The sequence below is a fragment of the Suricata suricatta genome, chromosome 4 (genome assembly GCF_006229205.1).
Source record: "Suricata suricatta isolate VVHF042 chromosome 4, meerkat_22Aug2017_6uvM2_HiC, whole genome shotgun sequence".
In the NCBI taxonomy this organism is placed as follows: Eukaryota; Metazoa; Chordata; class Mammalia; order Carnivora; family Herpestidae; genus Suricata; species Suricata suricatta.
This window is the reverse complement of record NC_043703.1, coordinates 10,462,987-10,482,846: the sequence shown is the minus strand read 5'-3', so window position 1 is coordinate 10,482,846 and position 19,860 is coordinate 10,462,987. Positions and strand designations below refer to the sequence as shown.

At 47.9% G+C, this 19,860-nt stretch overlaps 1 protein-coding gene across 3 annotated transcripts in view; it reads right to left on the bottom strand.

The window, feature by feature from the left end:
- The window catches only part of GGACT (gamma-glutamylamine cyclotransferase), a 54,156-nt gene that overhangs the window by 7,953 nt on the left and 26,343 nt on the right, over positions 1–19,860 (bottom strand). For 2 of the 3 annotated variants that reach the window (XM_029936481.1, XM_029936482.1), the window contains 2 exons: positions 8,101–8,292; positions 6,717–6,880 (listed from right to left, as the gene is read on the bottom strand). In XM_029936481.1, coding sequence (XP_029792341.1) covers positions 6,717–6,729 — 13 coding nt within the window. In that variant the 5' untranslated portion in view covers positions 6,730–6,880; positions 8,101–8,292. The remainder of the gene's footprint in view (positions 1–6,716; positions 6,881–8,100; positions 8,293–19,860) is intronic. The other variant, XM_029936483.1, reaches the window with a different exon arrangement.

The following is a 19,860-nucleotide window of genomic DNA, read 5'->3' as shown; positions in this document are numbered from 1 at the left end:
ACAACATTTACCATCCTGACACATTTTTAAGTGTACAGTTCATGACCGTTAGGTGCGCTTGTGCACCCCTCCCCACCACCCAGCTTACAAGACTGAAACTTTATACCCATTACGCAGTGACTCCCCGTTCCGTCTCCCCACCCCTGGCAACCCCGCGCTACGTCCTTTTCTGTGCCTTGGGCCTACTCCAGGCGCCTCACATGGGTGAGATTATAGAGCTTGTCTCTTTGTGGCTGGCTAACTTCACTGGGCATAATGCCCTCACGGTTCACCTGTGTGGCGGCGTCTGTCAGAATGTCTTTCCTGTTTAAGGCTGAATAACACTGTGTTGTATGCGTGCACCATATTTTGTTCGTCCATCCACCAAGAGACATTTGGGTTGCTTCCACTTCTGGGCTGTAGTAAATAATGCGGCCATGAACATGGGATTGCTAGAGCATAGGGTTATTCTATGTTTACGTTTCTGAAGAACCTCCATATTTTCCACTAGCAGCTGTACCGTTTTGGCATTCCTACAGAGACAAGGGCTCCAGTTTCTCCATGTCTCTGCCCATACGTGTTACTTTCTTTTCTTATGCTTTTTTTGATAGTGGCCGCCTACCTGGTGTGAGTGGCATCTTACTGTGCTTTTGAATTGTATTTCCAGAATTAGTGATGTTTTAGCATCTTTCATGTGCTTCTTGGTCATTCGTGTATCTTTTTTGGAGGAATGTCTATCAAGTGCTTTGCCCACTTTTTATGACTGTTTTTTACTACTGAGTTTTAGTTCTCTGTATCATCTGGATATTAACATTTTTGTCAGATACATGATTTACAAATATATTCTCCCATTCCATAGGGTGCCTTTTCGTTCTGTTGATTGTGTCCTTTGATGCACAGTTTTGAATTCTGGTGTTGTCCAATGTATTTTTGCTTTTGTTTCCCACGTTTGGTGTCCTATCCAGGAAATCACTGCCAAATCGAACATCACACTTTCGCCCTATGTTTTCTCCTAAGGGTTTTATAACCTTAGCTCTTCTGTTAGGTCATATATCATTTTGAGTTAATTTTTGTATGTGACGTAAACTAAGGGTCCAACTTTATTCTTTTGCATATGGATACCCGGTTTTCCAGTTGTTGTAAAGACTGAGCTTTCCCCACTGGTCTTGGCACCGTTGTTAAAAATCACTTAATGACACATGCAAGAGTTGATTTCCGGACTCTGCCGTCTTCCACTGGTCTCTATATATGCCTTTATGTCAGTACACACTGTTTTGATTACTATAGCTCTGCAGTAAGTTTTTTGAAACCGAGACGTACGCGACCTCCACCTTTGTTACTGTTTATTTGGGGTAGCCTGATATTATGAATTTCAGGAAAGATTTTTCTATTTCTGCAAAAATGCACCTTTGAGAATTTTTATAACAGTTGCATTAAATCTGTAGATTAGGTAACTTTGGGTAGGATGCCCATCCTAACATTATTTAATCTTCCAATCCATGAACATGAGCTGTCTTTCCATTTATTTGTCTTTCATTTCTTTCAGCAATGTATTGTAGTTTTTGTGTACAAGTCTTTTACCTCCTTGGTGTATTCCTAAGTATTTTCCTTGCCTGATGGTTTCAGGCAGGATTTTTCAAGAGTGAGTGAGAGAGTGCATAAAAGTGGGGAGAAGGGCAAAGAGAGAATCCAAAGCAGCCTCCATGCTCAGCCCAATCCAGGGCTCGATGCCACCACCCTGAGATCGTAATCTGAGCTAAAACCAAGAGTTAGATGCTCAACTGACTGAGCCACCCAGGTGCCCCTCTGGTAGGACTTCTAATTCTATGTTGAAAGAAGTGGTAAAACGAGCATTCTTGCCTGGCTCCTGATCTTAGAGGAAAAAAACTTTCAGTCTTTCACCATTGAGTATGATGTCAGTTTTGGTTCAGGTGGTTGCCTTCTACTTCTAGTTTAGGTGTTTTTACCACAAACTGGATTGAATCTGTCAATTCTCCTCCCTTTTATTCTGTTAACATGTATTACATTAGTTCATTTTCTTATGTAGAACCACCCTTGCATTCCTGAGGTAAGCTCCACGTGGTGGTGGTATATAATCCATTTAATTCTGTTGGCTAACATTTTGTTTAGAATTTTTGCATCAGTCCTCAGCAGGGATATTAATCTGTGGTTTTGGTATGAGATTAGAATGCTGCCCTCATTGAATGAGCTTGAAAGTATCCCCTCCTTTTCAATTTTTGGGAAGATTTGGTAAAATTCATCAGTGAAGCCATCTGGTTCTGGTCTCTGTTTGATTACTGACTCAGTCTCTTTTCTGGCTATTAGTTCTGATTTTCTATTTCACGTCATTCTGACGGGCGTATTTCTAGGCATCATCCATTTCATCTAGGTTTCCAGTTGTGGGCACACGGTTGTTCCCTTATAATCTTTTTTATCTCTATTAAACGGGTTGTATTTTCCCTCTTCCATTTCTGACTTTAGTTATATCTTTTCTCTTTTCCTTCCTAGTAAATCTAGCCACAAGTTTGTCAATTTTGTTGATTTTCTCTATTCTTCTACTCTTTTATTTTCTCCTTTTGCTAGCTTTGGGTTTAGTTTTCCTTCCTGTTGTTTCTCTGACAGGTTAGTCCTGTCTCCAGGGGCTGCTATGAGGGTCACAGCCAATGGGACACGCAGTCTACTACCTGTGCCAGACGCTTTCCACACCCCAGCCAGGGCTCACGAGGGACGTGCCCGGGCTTCATTCAGGCTGGGAGCAGGCGGCACTGCCACTGGAGGGGACACTCCTCCTGAGGCTCAGCCTGGTCAGAGTCCTGGGTAAAATGCAAGAGTTTAGTTTAGGAACAGCTGTATGTGAGCCATCTGGGTTTTTCCAGAGGAAACTGAAGAGTGACCATTAGAAGCGGCTCTATCTCTGCTTTATTATGAAGCACATCCCCAGGTCAGCCTCGTCTAGGACCCTGCTGGCCTGGCCGGGCAGCCCTGTGGGCCCAGCCTTGCAGGGTGGCCTCGGTGCTCTACAGATGGATGGTTAAGAACACCGTGCACGGTGACCGTAAGGAAATGCGCTGTGGCACAGTGACAGGCCTGAATTGGATCCCCACTTCCACAGCAGCCGTGGGTCTTTGGGAAAAGTCATTTTACACCTGTGTTCATCCCATCTCTACTGACTGCTGGTCGTGTGCCCGGCCTCAGGGCCCAGGGAGTGTTCCCGAGGGTCTCCATCCGCCCTCCTTCATCAAGATCTTACAAAAATATCTACTGGCTTATATTCTACACAATAAATGGGAGAGGGAGTCAGGCCGTACCAATTAAGGGTTGGGCCTTAACCAAGAATCCCTGGGAAGGTGCTGTTACACAGAAACGATCATGGTTAGGCCACAGGTTAACTTCACCTCTGGAAAATCAGTCCAGTAGCTTCTGCAGAAGATAGCTAAAACCTGGCAATAAAAATTAAACTTCTTCTCTAGGAGAAAAAAATGTAGCCTGCTGGAATGACCAGATTATAATAGTCTACATTTCTTCTCTTGTATCCTTTACTACTTATGTAAGGAAAAGAAAAAGAATGAACATTTTGCATTTCTGGCTCCTTTCAGAAGAAAAACATCATTATCTTTCTGATTGTGTTTTGAACAAACACAGATCCTTCCGGAAGAAACTCATCCCTGTGGGGATTGAGAAAAGATCAGAGTTAAGCACTGAAACAAGCAATTAATTCCCATTAGAGGATTAAGGCACTCATGTTCACTTTGAATCAGAAAAACAAATTGTGAATAAAATCATGTCCAACCAAGAGGTTACTTGTCAAAGTTAATAACTGAGCGAAGTGAAGGGCAAGCTGGAAAGCACCGAGCACACTGGTGGGTTTCGGGTTCGTGGCGTAGGATCAGCCGGTCTCTTTAACCGCCCTGGGGCCACGGCAGGCGCTGGGGGGTCACGGCTTCTGTCCTGTGATGCTGTCCGTCTGCCTACAGATGGGGTCCAGGAGGGGACGTCCAAGTGCTTTCGACCCTGTTATGTCGCCATCCCTGTGCACGGGTGTCCCCACAATATCAGTAAAGAGACACACGCACGAGACACTAGCATTCGGCCTGGCAGGAGCCGATTCTAAATGACCTGCCGCACCACCCGCAGGCAGAGGACCCAGCGGGAGGCCACTCGGGAATCAGCCCCAAACTGAACCCCTGTCCCAACTGGTTGGGAGTCACGTGGGCAGCCGGCAGGGAGGGGCGGGGGGCACAGTCTCTGAAACGTTTACTTCCGCAATCCTGGCTGCCTGAGCAGGGTCAGTACTTAGGAACACAGGCCCCCCCGCCCCCCAGGAAAGGGCCCCGCTGGCAACGGCCGCCCTGACTCAGCAGTTTTCGCTCATCTATGGTGTCCTATTTCATCGCTGAAGGCAGAAATTGAAAGTGATTACGAGTCATTCCTGTAATTGTTGGATTTTTTTCCTGCCTAATTTTTTCTTAGCCACCTGGTGGTAAGAGTGTAAAAGGCAGGGCCTGAGTAAGAGTTTGTTGTGCTGGTTTACAAAGGTGTGGGGGGCGGTGCCAAGGGCTAGCAGCGAGCTGTCCTAGCCTTGCGGGCAGAGCGGCCTCGACAGGCACCAGCTCCTGACACGGAAAGAAGCTTTAAGTAAAGGCACCTCCATAACATGTTCATCCCACATGGATTAAAATGGAATGAAATGGGGGGAATGTTAGTAAATCTGTATGTTTTCTTGGAAAATTCATCAAGCTGCTCACACTGTTCACTGCCTGGTGTCAAGTAAGAGTGTTCGAGAAGGCGGGTGAAATGGCGGATTTGGGTGGCACGAAGCTCAGCACCGAGGAGCCGGCCCTGCCTCTCGGCGCCACACTGTTTCCAGAAACGCCTGCCCCAGAGAAGGGCGGGTGTCCGCCCGGCCTCGGCACCCGGTCACGACCGAGGACCCGCTTCAGCAGATGTCACCAAGTGCGGCCGGATCTCGGCAAGAAGCGGGCTGCGCCATCCACGCCTGCTCTAGGAGGGTTTTTATTCTATAGAAAACTCTGGCACCTCAGACAAGTGGCTGCTTCTCCCCCAACTGTACCATTATTTTCCCTGGAGAAAACCCCGAGCAGCTGATATAGTTACACATTAATTCCTCAGAAGTTTCTCAGAACTGTAGGAAACAGGTGAAAAAACAAAATGCCTTGAACTCTGAGCTGGAGCTCGAAGGCCACACCCCTCTCCCCTCGGAGCCGCTCGCGGGCGACGCGCCAGGGAGGGCTCCCGCCACATCCTGTGGGCGCTTTGATGCTGTCACTCTCCGGCTGGCTAGTTTCTCTCCAGCAACGACAAGGGCTTCCTGCCCGGCCGACCCCTCGCCAACCCCACCGAATACCCCAGAAACGTCGATGGCAAAACACCTTTCTTACATTAACCGAGCGGCTCCGGGGAAATGGCGGTGCCTTTGAAATCAAGAAGCGAGGGTCCCCTCCAACTCTGACCCTTTGTGGGCCCGTGAAACAAACAGGCGCCTGATGGTCCCTGATGCCACACCGGGTCCCCTGAGTGCTGCCTCAGCAACGGCTCCCTGCGCGCCCACTCTGGCCGAAGCAGACGCGTCACAGAGGAAGACCTGAAGGCCAGGCCGCTTTTAAGGCAGCTGTTGTACCATCTTTACAACATGAAGTGACCCACGAGGGAGCCGTGACCATGCCCCCGCCCCGGGCCCACTCTGAAAGTCTGGCAAGAACAGCTGTAAAGGCCCCAAATGCCCAGTCAGGGAGAGGGTGGAACCGGGCGGGACGGCGGCCTGGCAAACACCAGGCACGGCCGGGGCGGCGGGGATGCTGGCCCCTGGCAGGAGGCACAGAGAGGTCTGGAGAGGCCTGGCTCTGCCCACTGGAGGTGGTAGGGTGAGCCCGAGTGCCACCAGCAGGCCTGATGCCCAGAAGAAGGTGCTGAGAGTCATCACCACGAAGGGCCCGCCTGTGGCTCAGAGGGGACAGTAGGAATAATGCTGGCCGTCAGTGGGCGACAGCGCTGACTCCGTGCCCAGCCCCGTGCTAAATGCTTCACTTACACTCTCAAGTTAACACTCAGTGGGAGAGCGCCTTGTCTCTAGCTTCTCCCCATTTTACGGATGGGGAAACCGAGGCAGAGTGACTTACATACACCAGCTGCCCAGTTACAGCCGACAGAGCAGATGTGTTTGCCTTCACCCTCTGAAGCCCTAGCATCCCTCCCGTGGCCTCCAGAGGGCCCAGGCCACCCCTGCACACCGGGCTCCCTTGATACCTCCCCCGGAAGGCACCCACAGGGGTTTACAGAGACCTGCGGTCTGCCAGGCACCATGGAATGGGCGCTCAAGGCCGCCACCATCCTGGAATCCTTAATAATCTTATCTTCGAGCTTAAGTGACTCTGATGGAGCGCCAGCCAACAGAGGAGCTGCGCCGGCACGCAGCGTCCTCGGTGCCCCCGGGCACAGGAGCGCGGGACTCAGCGGGACTCCGCGAGCACAGGGAACACTCCATGACCGGGTCCACGGGGAGGAGCAGAGCTCCATTCCGCACAGGCCTCGCTGTGAAGGCAGGAAGGCAGGTGCGCCTTTGTCAGAATCCCCCGCTCCAGGCTTACTGTGTGAACTGTCCTGGGTACACACCGTGTCGCACAGAAAACTGAGGTAAAGAAAACGATGAAACGAGATCACAGAAGGAACGCACTTTGCCGGCCTCTCGGTCTACAGCTACTCTTAGTTTCTATTCTTACCTGAGTTCAACATGCTCCACGGCCCGCAGTCACGACAGCCTTCCCGTCTTCTATTTAGGGTTCGTGGTGGCCTCCCTTAGTCACTCTCTGGAACCCAGCGTGCAGTACGAGGCCAGCAGGCTTCTCTGGACCTGGTGTCTGGGTTCCCGGAAGGTGACACAGCCCTAGGAGCAGAGGCTGAGAGTTAGCTGCTGGGATTCAGACTCGGGCCCCTGGCGGTCCTTGCCCACCCGGGCCCGTCTGCAGCTGCTCACTGGGTGGAGGTTCCCGCCCGTGGTTACAAGAAATAGAGCGAATGATCTGCCCTTCAGGTCCTCCCACACCTGCGAGAGAGCGCGCAGCTTGCAGCCGACGTGCGGGCAGCTGCTCGGGCCACGCTCCTTCGGCCTGGCCCTCGCCCTCGGGACAGGAGCGGGAGCCCCGATCGTGGGCCGTGTCCCGACCCGGCGTGTGTCTGCAGGGCAGGGCGAAAGGGCCAGCAGGTCTGGTTAGAGGCAGGTAACGTGCACCTTGCGTGCCCCTGAGGGTCTCTGGTTTTCCTCTGTGACAACTCAGGCCACCCACACGCGGCAGAGGGAGAGGGAAGGGCTGTCCCTGAGTGTACAACTGGAGGGTTTTTTCAGAAACATTTTAAGGCTCTATCAACAAAATGGGTTTTATTCAACTGTTCTGCTTTCCTAGGGAAGAAATAGGGAGCTTGGAAACAACTTACATTTGAGTCCAAAGCAACACACAACTATTACAAAATGTATACAAAGCCATGCTTCTTTAGGCCACGTGCTAACAAACTATTCTAGGAAGAAGAGAACATACACCTGGTCTAAACAACTCTTAGATAACCACTTTAGAAGTCAGGCCTACCCAGAAGTGAATAAAATTGTTACGAATGCAGGTGAGGGTTCCTGGCTAGATCTGAACCCTCACTCCATTTAATACAGTATTTCATAGCTTTGGAGAAGTCAGCCTCCCAGGAGCGCTGACAGAGAGCTGGGGAATCAGAGGTCAAAGCCAAGCCCCCACTGACTGAGGGGCCTGCCACGCCCAGCCACACGGGGCAAGGCCGCAGGGGGGATGTGGGCACCCTGGGCTCGGCCGTCCCGGGGCCCGGGATCCACGGGGGGTGGGGGGAGACCCCCGGCCTCTCCGAATGACATGGGGCAGAACGAATTGGCGAGAGGCCGCTGGAAAGAGGACCGGCAGACACAGCTGCAGAGTCCCAGAGCACAACCTCGCCTACCGAAGGGGCCCCGAGCGGCACTCGGGAACCGCCGGCACACACGGCTCCCACCCCGGGCAGCCCACAGCGAGTCAGCAGCGAGCCAGACTCCATCCCAGTGGGCTCTGGAACTCAGGACTCAGTTCTTCTGGTAACAAACAGATCTACCTTCAGAATTGCCTTTGCTGAGAATATTGTTAAATCCAGTTTCAATTCCCCGCAAAGGTGTTGGGTCCCCGGAGGAAGTCAGGCAGGCCCCGCCGGAAGCCAGCGGCCTGCTGTGCACCAGAAGAATCCGCCGGTGCGCACGTGACACACAGATCTCCGCTTCTCAACAGGTTTTAAAAGGAAATAAGCTTCCTAAAAAATAAAGGCACAGAAAATGAAGCCTAATGGGGTTTTTGATTAATTACCTGTCCCCAAAGCATTCAAACCCTTCCAGTGCTCTTCTCGTTACCCTCATTTCAACTCAATTAAAACAGCTGAGAGCAGCAAACACTGAATTATGCGGAAGGGGGGGAGTGAGGGCGGTGTTACTGGGCGTGCTTTTAAACACTTCACGTAAAGTGGGTCCATTTACTCACCTCCCTGCGGGCCCTGCACACAGCTGGCCGCTGCTTGCTGATGGCGGCCAGAACTAGGGCCCAAAACTCCTAGGAAATGTGTTGGGTTTCGAGGGAACTGGATGCACGGAACTGAATCCAACCCTCACTTACGAAACCCCCACCCACGTGTTGTCTCAGTCCCACCGGAAAAGCTGCGTTATCACCAGGACCAGCTGACGGGAGGCGGCGCTGAGCCCGCAGCCACTCTTCCTCAGGGGCCGCGTGCTGGGGGGCGGGGGGGAGCCCGGGACTCAAAATATTACTAGATAGCACAATTTGGTCTAAACTTGGCTTTTAAAAAACACTTAAAAGCCAACATAGAGTCTGTTCCTGGAAGAACAAAATCCAGCTAGAATGTAAAGTTCTTGTTACTACTTTGTGGTTATGGTGAAGAGATACTGCTATATTCAGTTTAAACACCTTTTTAAACTTATTTCAAAATCAGAACGATAGCTTTGTTTTTCTATTACTGGATATATGTTTTTAGGGTAATAAATGCTCTTTCAATCATGATAAACAGAGGGATTCAGGGAAGCTACCCTGAACATTTTCCTAATCAAACAGCCCAAGAATTTTAGGTTTCTGTTTATAGGAACTTTGTCATTTTCCTTGCCCCAAAAGCCTTTCTTAGTAAAAAACAAAAAGCCACGGTGTGTATGTAAACACAGAGACAAGACCTGAGGGAGTCTCACCTCTCCACCCTCCTCTCTCCTGGGACCAACCAGCCTGTGGTCGGCTGGAGGAGGACCCCCCCCCCCCCCGACTAGGAGTAACACGTCCGCTGGTATCTCAGGAGTTTCCCCAAAATCGTCCTGCCCCCCCCCAGGCCACGCTTCACAAGCCACAAACTCAAGGCTAACCAAAGTCCCAGGTGAAGCCCCCACCTGCAGCTGTGCGACTCGCTACCAGGCCTTGGAGCCCTGGGTTCTGCTCTCCAGCGGGACGTGGTGCAGGGGCAGCGGGGGAGGGGGAGGAAGGTGAGCGCCACAAAGCGCCCCTGCGCACCCCCCCTCGCCCCCAGGAGGAGGGGCAGACCGCACTAGGCCACAGTTACCCAAAGGAGCTGATCCTTCCAAATTCACATAAATTTGGCATTGTATCACTGTAACAAGGATTCCATGTATTTTTCAGTTAAGGAATTTCTCTCCCCCTCCCACATTCCAGTCTCGGGATGAAGACAGTTTTTCAGAGAGCCGGTCCCCGGCTCATAGCGGGAGCGAGACCATGCAGTCCAGGCGGACCGTCCGTCCGTCCCGAGTGCGAGGCACCCGAGACACACCATTGGGAGGCCAGTGAGACATGCCTGGGGAAGCAGGGCGTCACATGTCCTGAAGAAGAGTGACTGTCCCAACAGCAGTGTCTCTGAAGAGAAACAGGAAAGAGGTGGACACAAGTCGGTACGGCCAGGGGACAAGTGGGCGGTGTGAGCAGGAGGGCAGCCCGGCACGCCTGGGGGCCAGGACCACAGGGGAGGGGCAAGGAGGGAGGCCCAGGTCACTAGAGACCGAGCTCTCAGCCCTGTGTGATGGGGTAACTAAGGGAATTAAGCCTGAGAGGTGATTAGTGTTTTACAAAATTAGCTAATGCAACCCCAGTGGAAGCTGCCTGACATATTCTGATCAGCACCATTTATAATAACCTGGATGCAGAGACTACTCAAACGCCCATTAACTGTAATTAAAGCAGGCTAATCAAGTGTGGTGTACTGTGGAAAACTCCAGAGCAGTGAGAACAAACGGACAGCTATGTGTGACACACGGACGGACCTCACAAGCAGTGCTGAGTGACACGGGTCAGGCAGCACAGCACGTGCTGTATGACGGTGTTCACGTGAACGGGAATAACAGCCAGAATGACGTCTACTGCTGGAGGTCGGGACAGTGGTGGCCGCCAAGGAAGGCCCGAGGACACCTGATACGGGTGCTGTTGACACGGTGTGTCCCATTACGAAGGCCCTTATGCTGTATGATTCCCACACTTTTCTGATCTGTTATACTTCCATAAAATGTGCACTTACCTTTTTAAAACACATATAGTAACAGAGTAGAGGACAGAGTTCCAGGAAGGAGGAAAAGAAGAATAAGCTTAAAGTTTGCAGAAGGAAGGAACAACAAAGATCAGGGCAGAAATAAATAGAGGCCAGAAAAATAGAAAACCTTAATGAAACTAAGAGCTGTATTTTTTTTTAAAGATAAAATTGACAAAACTTTAGCTAGATGAAGGCTCAAGTAAATAAAATCAGAAATAAAAGAGGAGACATTACAATTGATACCACAAATACATAGGATCACAGGAGACTACTATGAATAATTATCTGCCAACAAATTGGACAACCTGCCAAAAACTGATAGATGCCGAGAAACATACAACTTATTAAGACAGATCAATGGAGAAATAGAATCTATGAACAGACTGTTAACAAGTAAAAAGACCAAATCAGTAATCAAAAACTTCCCAACAAAGAAAAGCCCAAGAGCATACGGTTTCACTGAATTCTACCAAACATTTAAAGATGGATAAATGCCAATCCTTCTCAAACTCAGCCAAAAACTAGAAGAGATGGGAATACTCCCAAATTCATTTTAAGTCCAGCATTAATCTGATACCAAAGCCAAATAACACCACAAGAAGACTACAGACTCCTATTCCTGAGGAATACAGATGCAAAAATTCTTAACAAAATATTACCAATCAAATTCAACAGCTCATGAAAAAGGATCATACACTATAATCAAGTGGGATTTATCCCAGGGATACAAGGATGGTTCAATACACACACACCAACCAATATGATACACCACATTAATAGAACAAAAGAAAAAAATCATATGATCATCTTGATAGATGCAGGAAAAGCATTTGACAAAGCACAGCATCCTTTCATGATAGAAACTCTCAACAAACTGGGTACAGAAGGAGCATACCTCATTGTAATGAAGGTCGTATATGACAAACCCATAGCTGACAACATACTCCATAGTGAAAGCTTAAAGCTTTTCCTCTAAGATTAGGAAAAAGTCAAGGATTCCCACTCTCACCGGTCTTATTCAACACATTAATAGAAGTCCCGGCCAGAGCAATCAGGCTAGATAAAGAAATAAAAGGAAGGAAGAAATAAAACCATCTTTGTATGCAAATTATATATTCTTGCATGTAGAAAATCCTAAAGAGTCTTCCAAAGTACTGTTAGAACTAATCAACAAATTTAGTTAAGCTGCCGAATACAAAATCAACACACAGAAAACAACTGGATTCTATACAATGACAAAATATCTGAAAAAGAAACTAAGGAAATAATCCCAGTCACAAAAGTCACAAAAAGAATAAAATTCCTAGGAATAAATTTAACCAAGGAGGTGAGGGATTAGTACACTGAAAACTGTCAGACTTTGATGAAAAAAAGGAAGATATGAACAAATGGAAGATATCCCATGTTCATGGATTGGAAGAATTAATACTGTTAAAATATCCATATTACCCAAAACTATATATAGGTTCAATGCAATCTCTATCAAAATCCCAAAGGCATTTTTCACAGAAATATAAAAGACCATCCTAAAACCTGTATAGAACCACAAAAGACCCTAAATAGACAAAGCAGTCCTGAGAAAGAAAAACAAAGCTGGAGACATCAGACTACCCGATTTAAAGCTGGACCGCAAAGCGATAGTAATTAAAACAGTACAATAGTGGCATAAACACAGACACGCTGACAGCGGACAGAACTGACAGTCCAGAAATAAACCCCAGCATATATGGTCAACTAATACTGGACACGGAGCCAAGAATACACAATGGGAAAAGGACAGTCTCTTCAATAAATAGCGCAGGGAAAACTGAACAGCCACATGCAGAAAAATACAACTGAATACTTACTTTACACCACTTCAAAAATTAACTTGAAATGGATCTGAGATTTAAATTAAGACTTGAAACTTACAAGATACAGAAGATACAGGGGAAAAGCTTCTTGACATTGGTTTTGTCAACAATTTTTTAGATATGACACCAAAAGCACAAGCAACAAAAACAAAAATTGGTGAGTCTATATCAAACTAGATTTTACATATATATTAAAAAATATATATGTATATATTAAACTCATACAACTCAGCAACAACAACAAAAAACCCAAACAATCTGATTTGAAAACGGGCAGACAGAGGTGAATAGACACTTTCCTAAAGACATACAAATGGTCAATAGGTACATAAAAAGGTGCTCAACATCAGGGAAATGCAAATGAAAACCACAACGAGAGGGGTGCCTGGTGGCTCAGTGGGTTAAGAGCCTGACTCTTGTGCTCTACACTGACAGTGCGGAGCCTGCTTGGGACTTTCTGTCTATCTGCCCCTTCCCAGCTCGTGTGCTCTCTCAAAATAAATAACATTAGAAAAAAAGCTACAATGAGATATCACCTCACACCTGTCAGAAAGACTATCACCAAAAAGATGAGGTAACAGAGGTTGGCAAGGATTAGAGAAAACGCAACCCTTGTGCACTGCTGTGGGAACGTAAATGGGTGCGGCCACTATGGGAAACAGTACGGTAGACCCTAGTCAGGTCACAGAAGAATTAAGAACAGAGCTGCCGTATGAGCTAGCACTCCCGCTCACAGTCACAATCCAGAGATGCCTGCACTCCCACGCTCACTGCACTAACTACATCAGCCAGGACACAGAAACAACCGAAATGTGTCACCAGATGAATGGATAAATGTGTGTGTGTGTGCGCGCGCGTGTGTGTAATGCATGGGATACTACTCATCCATGAAAAAGAAGGAAACCCTGCCATATGCAACAACATGGATCAACCTAGAGCGCATTTATTAGATGAAAGTCAGACAGAAAAGGACAAACACCTTCTGTTTTTACTTCTGTGTGGACTGTGAGAAAGCCAGACTTGCAGGAACAGAGCAGAAGGGTAACTCCCAGGAGCTGGGCCTGGGCGCGATGGGAGGTGTTGATAAAGGGTACACACTTCCCAGCAGAAGAGGGACACATTCGTGGGGTCCAGTGCACAGCACTGTGAATACAGCTAGCAATACCGTATTACATACTTGCCAGTTAAGAGAGTGGATCTCCGATGCTGTCACCACAAAAAACAAATGTTAGGGACGCCTGGCTGGCTCAGTCAGTAGAGCATGCAACTCTTGATCTTGGGGTCATGGGTTTGAGCCCCTCATGGGTTAGAGATTACTTAAATAAATAAAAACTAGGGACACCTGGGTGGATCAGTCAGTTAAGTGTGACTCTTGAACTCAGCTCAGGTCATAATCTTATGGTTTGTGAGATTGATCCCCACATAGGGCTCCGGGCTGACAGTGCGGAGCCCACTTGTGAGTCTCTCTCTCCTTTCTCTGCCTCTCCTCCACTCATGTGCATGCTCTCTGAAAATAAACATGTAAAAATAAATACATAAAACTTAAAAAGGGAATTATTAACATGCGATATGATAGAGGTGTTGACTGGCACTAGGGTGGAAATCATATTACGATATGTAAATGTATCCGACTGGGGCATCTGGGAGGCTCAGTCGGTTGTCCAACTTCGGCTCAGGTCATGATCTCAGGGTTTGTAAGTTCAAGCCCCGCATGGGGCACTCTACTGTCAGCTCAGACCTGTTTCAGATTCTCTGTCTGCCCCTCCCCCTGCTCGCATGTGTGCATGCATGCTCTCACAACAAGCAACATTACATTTAAGTAAATAAATGAATGAATGTATCAGATCAACACTGTATGCTGTAAACATATGCCAATTATATCTCAAGAAAGCTGGAAAAAAATCAATGGAATGTTCTTCCTATAGTAATGGGAATGTTACAGAATTAGTGGTGATGGCTGCACAACCTTGTGGATGTCCTAGAAACCAGAGGTGTATGCACTTTGATATGGTGAAGTTTATGGTATGTGAATCACACCTCAATAAAAATGGTTAAAAACAATCAATGGAACAGAATACAGAGTCCTGAAGTAGATAAAAGTCTCAAGAATGGACCGTCTTTAAAACAAACGGTGCTGGAATCCAGGATACCTGTACTAAAAAATAAAAGGACTACAACTCTTACCTCGTTCCATATATTTAATCCAAAATGTATACAAACATTATGGAATAGCTAAAATTCGAGAAGAAAAGCTTTTGACAGGACACAAAAAGTACAAATAATAAACAGAGGACATGGATAAGTTACACTTCCGCTCTCAGAAGGCTCTGATGAGTAAGTGGAAGGCAAACTCAGACTGGGAAGAACAGCTCCAAACCCGCACACGCAGACCCTGGAGACATGGCTGCGAAGTAGCAAATGCTGCAATACAGCGAGTCGGATGAATTTTCTATTTTCTAGTGCATAGAGAAGTTATGTTTATACTATGCTTTATAGTAAGTGTGCAATAGAATCTTATCTAAAAAACTGCATATACCTTAATTTTAAAATACTTTATTATTAAAAAGAAAAAGTGCTAACTGCCTGAGCTTTCAGCAAGTTGTAATCACTGAACACAGATAACAAATACCGTTCACCCTTGAACATGGGTGTGAACTGCACGGGTCCACTTATAATCGAATTCTTTCTCATAAATACAGTACTATATATAAATGCTTTTTCTCTTATGACTTTCTTAATAAAATTTTCTTTTCTCTAGCTTACTTTGTTGCAAGAATACAGTATGTAATATATATAATATACAAAATATGTGTTCATCGCCTGTTTGTTCCCAGTAAGGCTTCTCTGGTCAACAGTAAGTTACTAGTTAAGTTTTTGGGGAGTCAAAGTTACATGCATACTTTGGGCTATTTGCAGGGGCTTGGTGTCCCTAGCCCCTGCGCTGTTCACGGTTCAGCTGCTTAAGATTAAAAGACTGAAATATTGTAAGAATTACCAAACTGTGACACGGAGACATGAAATGAGCAAATGCTGTTGGAAAAACAGCCCAAGTGGACTTGCTTGGCACAAGGTTGCCATGAACCTTCAATTTTTAAAAAGTGCAACTTTCTGCAAAGTGCAATGAAGTCATGTGCGATAAAACACGGGATGCCTGGACATATCTGATACATTACTTACATCCAGAATATACAGAGAACTCCTAAAACTCAGGAAGAAAACAACCCAGTTAAAAATGGGCAAAACTTTTAAACACGCTACTAATATATGAATCTCATAAGCACATGAAAAGATGCTATCATTAATTATGGAAATGCAAATAAAAACTATAATAAGATACCAGCGTAGAAATGGGTAAAATTGAAAAGACTACTAGTATCAAGTGTTGCCAAAGATGTAGGGCAACTGAAACTATACGCTACTTTTGGAAAAGAGCGCAGCAACTTTGGAAAACAATCTTAAAAATTAAATATGTATTTATCATACAGCCCAGCAATCACACTCTTAGAATAAATCCAAGATGACTAACTTCATATCCTATACAAAGAATGTCTACAGCAGTTCTAGTCACAGTAGGCAATAGCTGGAAATAACCCGAATATCCGTCTTCTTGAGAATGCATAGACGGAGGAGTATGGATGTAATAATACGGATAAATCTCAAATGCACACACTGAGTGAAAGAAGCCAGATGCAAAAGGCTAAGTGCTATATGAGGAGCGTCCACCGACATTTCGGAAAAAACAAATCCTGGGGGCAGGAAACCGAGCAGCAGCTGCTCCGGCTAGAGCAGAACAGAGGACACTGCACAGAGCCGTGGGGCAGCCTCTCGGGCTGACGGAAGCGCTCTGCGCCTGCTTACAGTGGTGCGCACATGAGTACATACATTTGTAAAACTTCACTGAACTTAAAAATTATTGAACCTCAAATACTAAATAGGTGAATTTCATCTCATATAATCAATGAAGCCAACTTATTTTTTAAAGGCCAAACATCAGTACTTGTACAAAGTCCCTTTATCCACTATGACTGTACTTGCTTTTTCTACAAGATTTTATTTTTAGGTAATCCCTACAACTCAGAACCCCGAGATCGAGGGTCACATGGTCCACTGACTGAGCCAGCCAGGTACCCCTGTACTTGCTTTTTTGCAGTATGTCAGGAGTCCATAAATTTTAGGCCCTACCTTTGCCAAACTGATCTATCCATTCTCTCTGCTCCAATTTCAATGAAGATGGCTGACAAGTCTCTTTATATTCTCTTTCCTTAGCTTTTACCCAGGGAACTTAAGTCTACATCCAGAAACAAGGTGGGAGCGCCCTGGGTTCAAGTTCCCACCCCACCAGGATCACCCATTTCCTGGCTGGGTGAAAAAGGCCCCCGCAGCCAGGCCCTGGAGAAGATTTACTAGGGAGCGCCAGCTTCGGCCTCAGGCGCCCGCTGCCTGTTGGACAAATGCCTGCTTCTGCTATTTTCACCTAGTGATCCTCTCAGTTAAGGACCCAGATCTCTGTCCTCATCCCCTGACTTCACTGGATGCCTCTGCCTGGCCTGGGTTTTTGTTATAGATATTTCCATTTCTTCACGTAATTTATGTTTTCCTAGATGCTTGTCCATGGTGCATGTGCGCACGCGTGCGTACCGTCCTGGGACGTGGTGTCCTAAAATGCAATGCAGCTCTTCTCTAAAAACTAGGACACGTGACCAACACGACTGACGTACGTGTGGGAGAAATCCTGGCGGTCCAGAGTGCCCCCCCCCCACCTCCCCCCGCAGGGCTGGTGACTGCGGGGCATCATTTCATCACGCGCACATACCCCCCAGCACCCAACACTCACACACAGTAGCACCTACCGAGTCCCAAGAAACACCTCTTTTCTCCCTGACTCTTGACTCTGCACCGACCGGTAAGCTCTTGGCGGCCCTCACCTGTCTCCTAAACATTAAAATTCCTGGAAGATTTTAAACTCTGTTTCAGTATTTCAAGTTACATTTCTTATTAACTCACCATTAATTATCTAGACCTCCTTGAGCTCACCATTAATTATCTAAACTTCACTGAGTTCTGTTTTACACTTCCTTTTAGTTCTCATTTTCCCACAGAAGCAGAATTTCCAGATTAGTTACCGGCCGCGCAGGAGAGCTGCTTATTCCTGAGTGTTAACAAGAGGTCAGACCCACATTTTGCTACATTACTCCATTTCTGACCCGCTTTCGAGCTGCTGTTAGCAGTGAGGGCTCCTCTGAGACATGAGGCCTATTTCAAATTTGATTTTGAAAGGCCAAGCCTTCTCCAAGTGGGTCCCTTTTGCTACCTACCTTCAAAACAAAAGCAAGTCTGTGCAATAAGTATCCCCTTACCTGGAACTCAGCTACGCTGCTGCCCAGGGGTGCCATCCCCACTTCCACCGGGACCGAGACGGGCGGAAGTGCTGTCAGTCGGGGCACAGGCTCGGAAGCAGAAAGCCTGGCCAGTGGTGCTGGCAAAGGAGCAAACCTCTGGGCCTCAGTCTCCTCCTCTGTCCAATCACGCAGTAGCACTTCTGCCCAGTGGCCTCCCCCCAGATTCCACAGTAAGCACCCAGCACGGAGCCTCACGCATGTGTGTACCCAGCCCACCTGGGCAGTCCAGGTTGCTGTAACAAAAATACCATGGGCTGAGCGACTTCGGAACTGCTCTTCTCACAGTTCTAGAGGCTAAGAAGACTGAGATCCAGGCTCTGGCGGCTGGCCCACATTCTGGCTCAAGGCCAGCGCCTTCTCACCGTGGCCCTGCATGGCAGGGGGGCCAAGGGAGTTCTCTGGGGTCTCTTTGGAAGGGCACTAATCCCCCCAGGGGGGGCTCCACCTCACGACCTAATCACCTCCCGAAGGCCCTACATCCAAACACCATCACACTGGAGGTCTGGGTTTCAACAGATGAATTGGGGGCACACAAACATTCAAAACACAGCAGCGTTATCTTTAATGAAATAAGCAAATAGAAAAATACTAATTCTGCTCAAGAGATCACTCTCCATAGTCTCCCTGCTCTGAGAAAACACTGCCTGGCATCCTCTTGCAGACTGTGTGACACAGAGGGACTAGAGGACTTGGGGTGGCCCGTGGGGGACGTCACAGCCTCACAGGGGGGAGACTCCCATCACGCCCCTTGCCAGCTCTGCCACGATGCTCAAATTACTGGATGCACGTGGAGGTGCTGTGAAATTCACTTTCTGTAAAACGACAAGCCCTGCCCCCCCCGCCCCCCGCCCCGTGCGGTCCTCCAGTCGCACACACGTCACAGCAAATACTCCAGGTGTCTATTCCACTAAGTTCAGGGGAGGGTGACCTCCCGATTTCCATTCTCACACATGCACTTTACTTCCTTGCATAATCACCGTCCTCCCCAAACCCGGTGTGAAGAATCATCACGGCCGGCACTTAAACACAGCACTTACAAAGACCCAGGTTCACTTTTAAGCACTTTACATATCTGAATGGATTTGATCCTCACAGAAACCTATGAAGCAGGCACCTCTGTTTTCATCTTCCCTACGAAGGGATGGAGACAGCATGGAGCTCGACATGGGGCTCAAACTCAGGAACTCTGAGATCCTGACCTGAGCGGAAGTCGCATGCTTAACGGACTGAGCCACCCAGGTGTCCCAAGAGGTGACTAAATTAAAATGAGGTCATTAGCTGGGGGGGGGGAGGGCATCCTTTTAAGAAAAGATTTGGCACCGAGGAAAGACCAAGTGAGGACATAGGAAGAAGTAGGGTTTTTGTTACTTCATTTTTACTACTAGATATTTTCAGCCAAAAAAAAAAAAAAATCAAGGTGTAAACAGGATTTATTCTACATTATTATCTGGATTTTTTTGGTCAAATAAACAGGAAATTCTCTTTACATAACCATCTCCTCAATGCACAGCCAGTCCAGTAGCAAAGGAGAGCAAATTTGACTGCATATCACAAAGGAGCCATAAGCCAAGGACAGAGGCCTTGGGAGAAGCCAACCCCGCCACACCTGATCTTGGACTTTGGGCCTTGGAACCGTGAGCAAGAGACCCCACCTCCCCTCCAGCCTCCACAGAGGAGCTCACTGCCCTCCCTCTGCCCCCACCGTGCTTCCCAGAGGTGCCAGGGGCCCCAGTACCCAGCCCGGCCCCAGTACCTGGTCTCACGCTGCTCGCCCTGCTTTCCTCTCCAGGGCGGATCTCCTCCCAACTCTCTCCTCGACCAGCACCAATCCCAAGTCTGTCCCCTCCAAGCAGCCCCGTGCCACCCTCTTTTCCGCGGCCTCTGTCCTCGCCCACCTACAAACAGCTCCAATGCGGATCAGCACTCTCCTCCCAGGAGCCCAGCCCCCACCATCACCCACCCCTGCGGCCAAGCTCAGGGCCAGCAGGCTGCGTGCTGACACCCGAGCGTCAGGGCCGGCTGTTTGCGCACCCCCCCCCCCC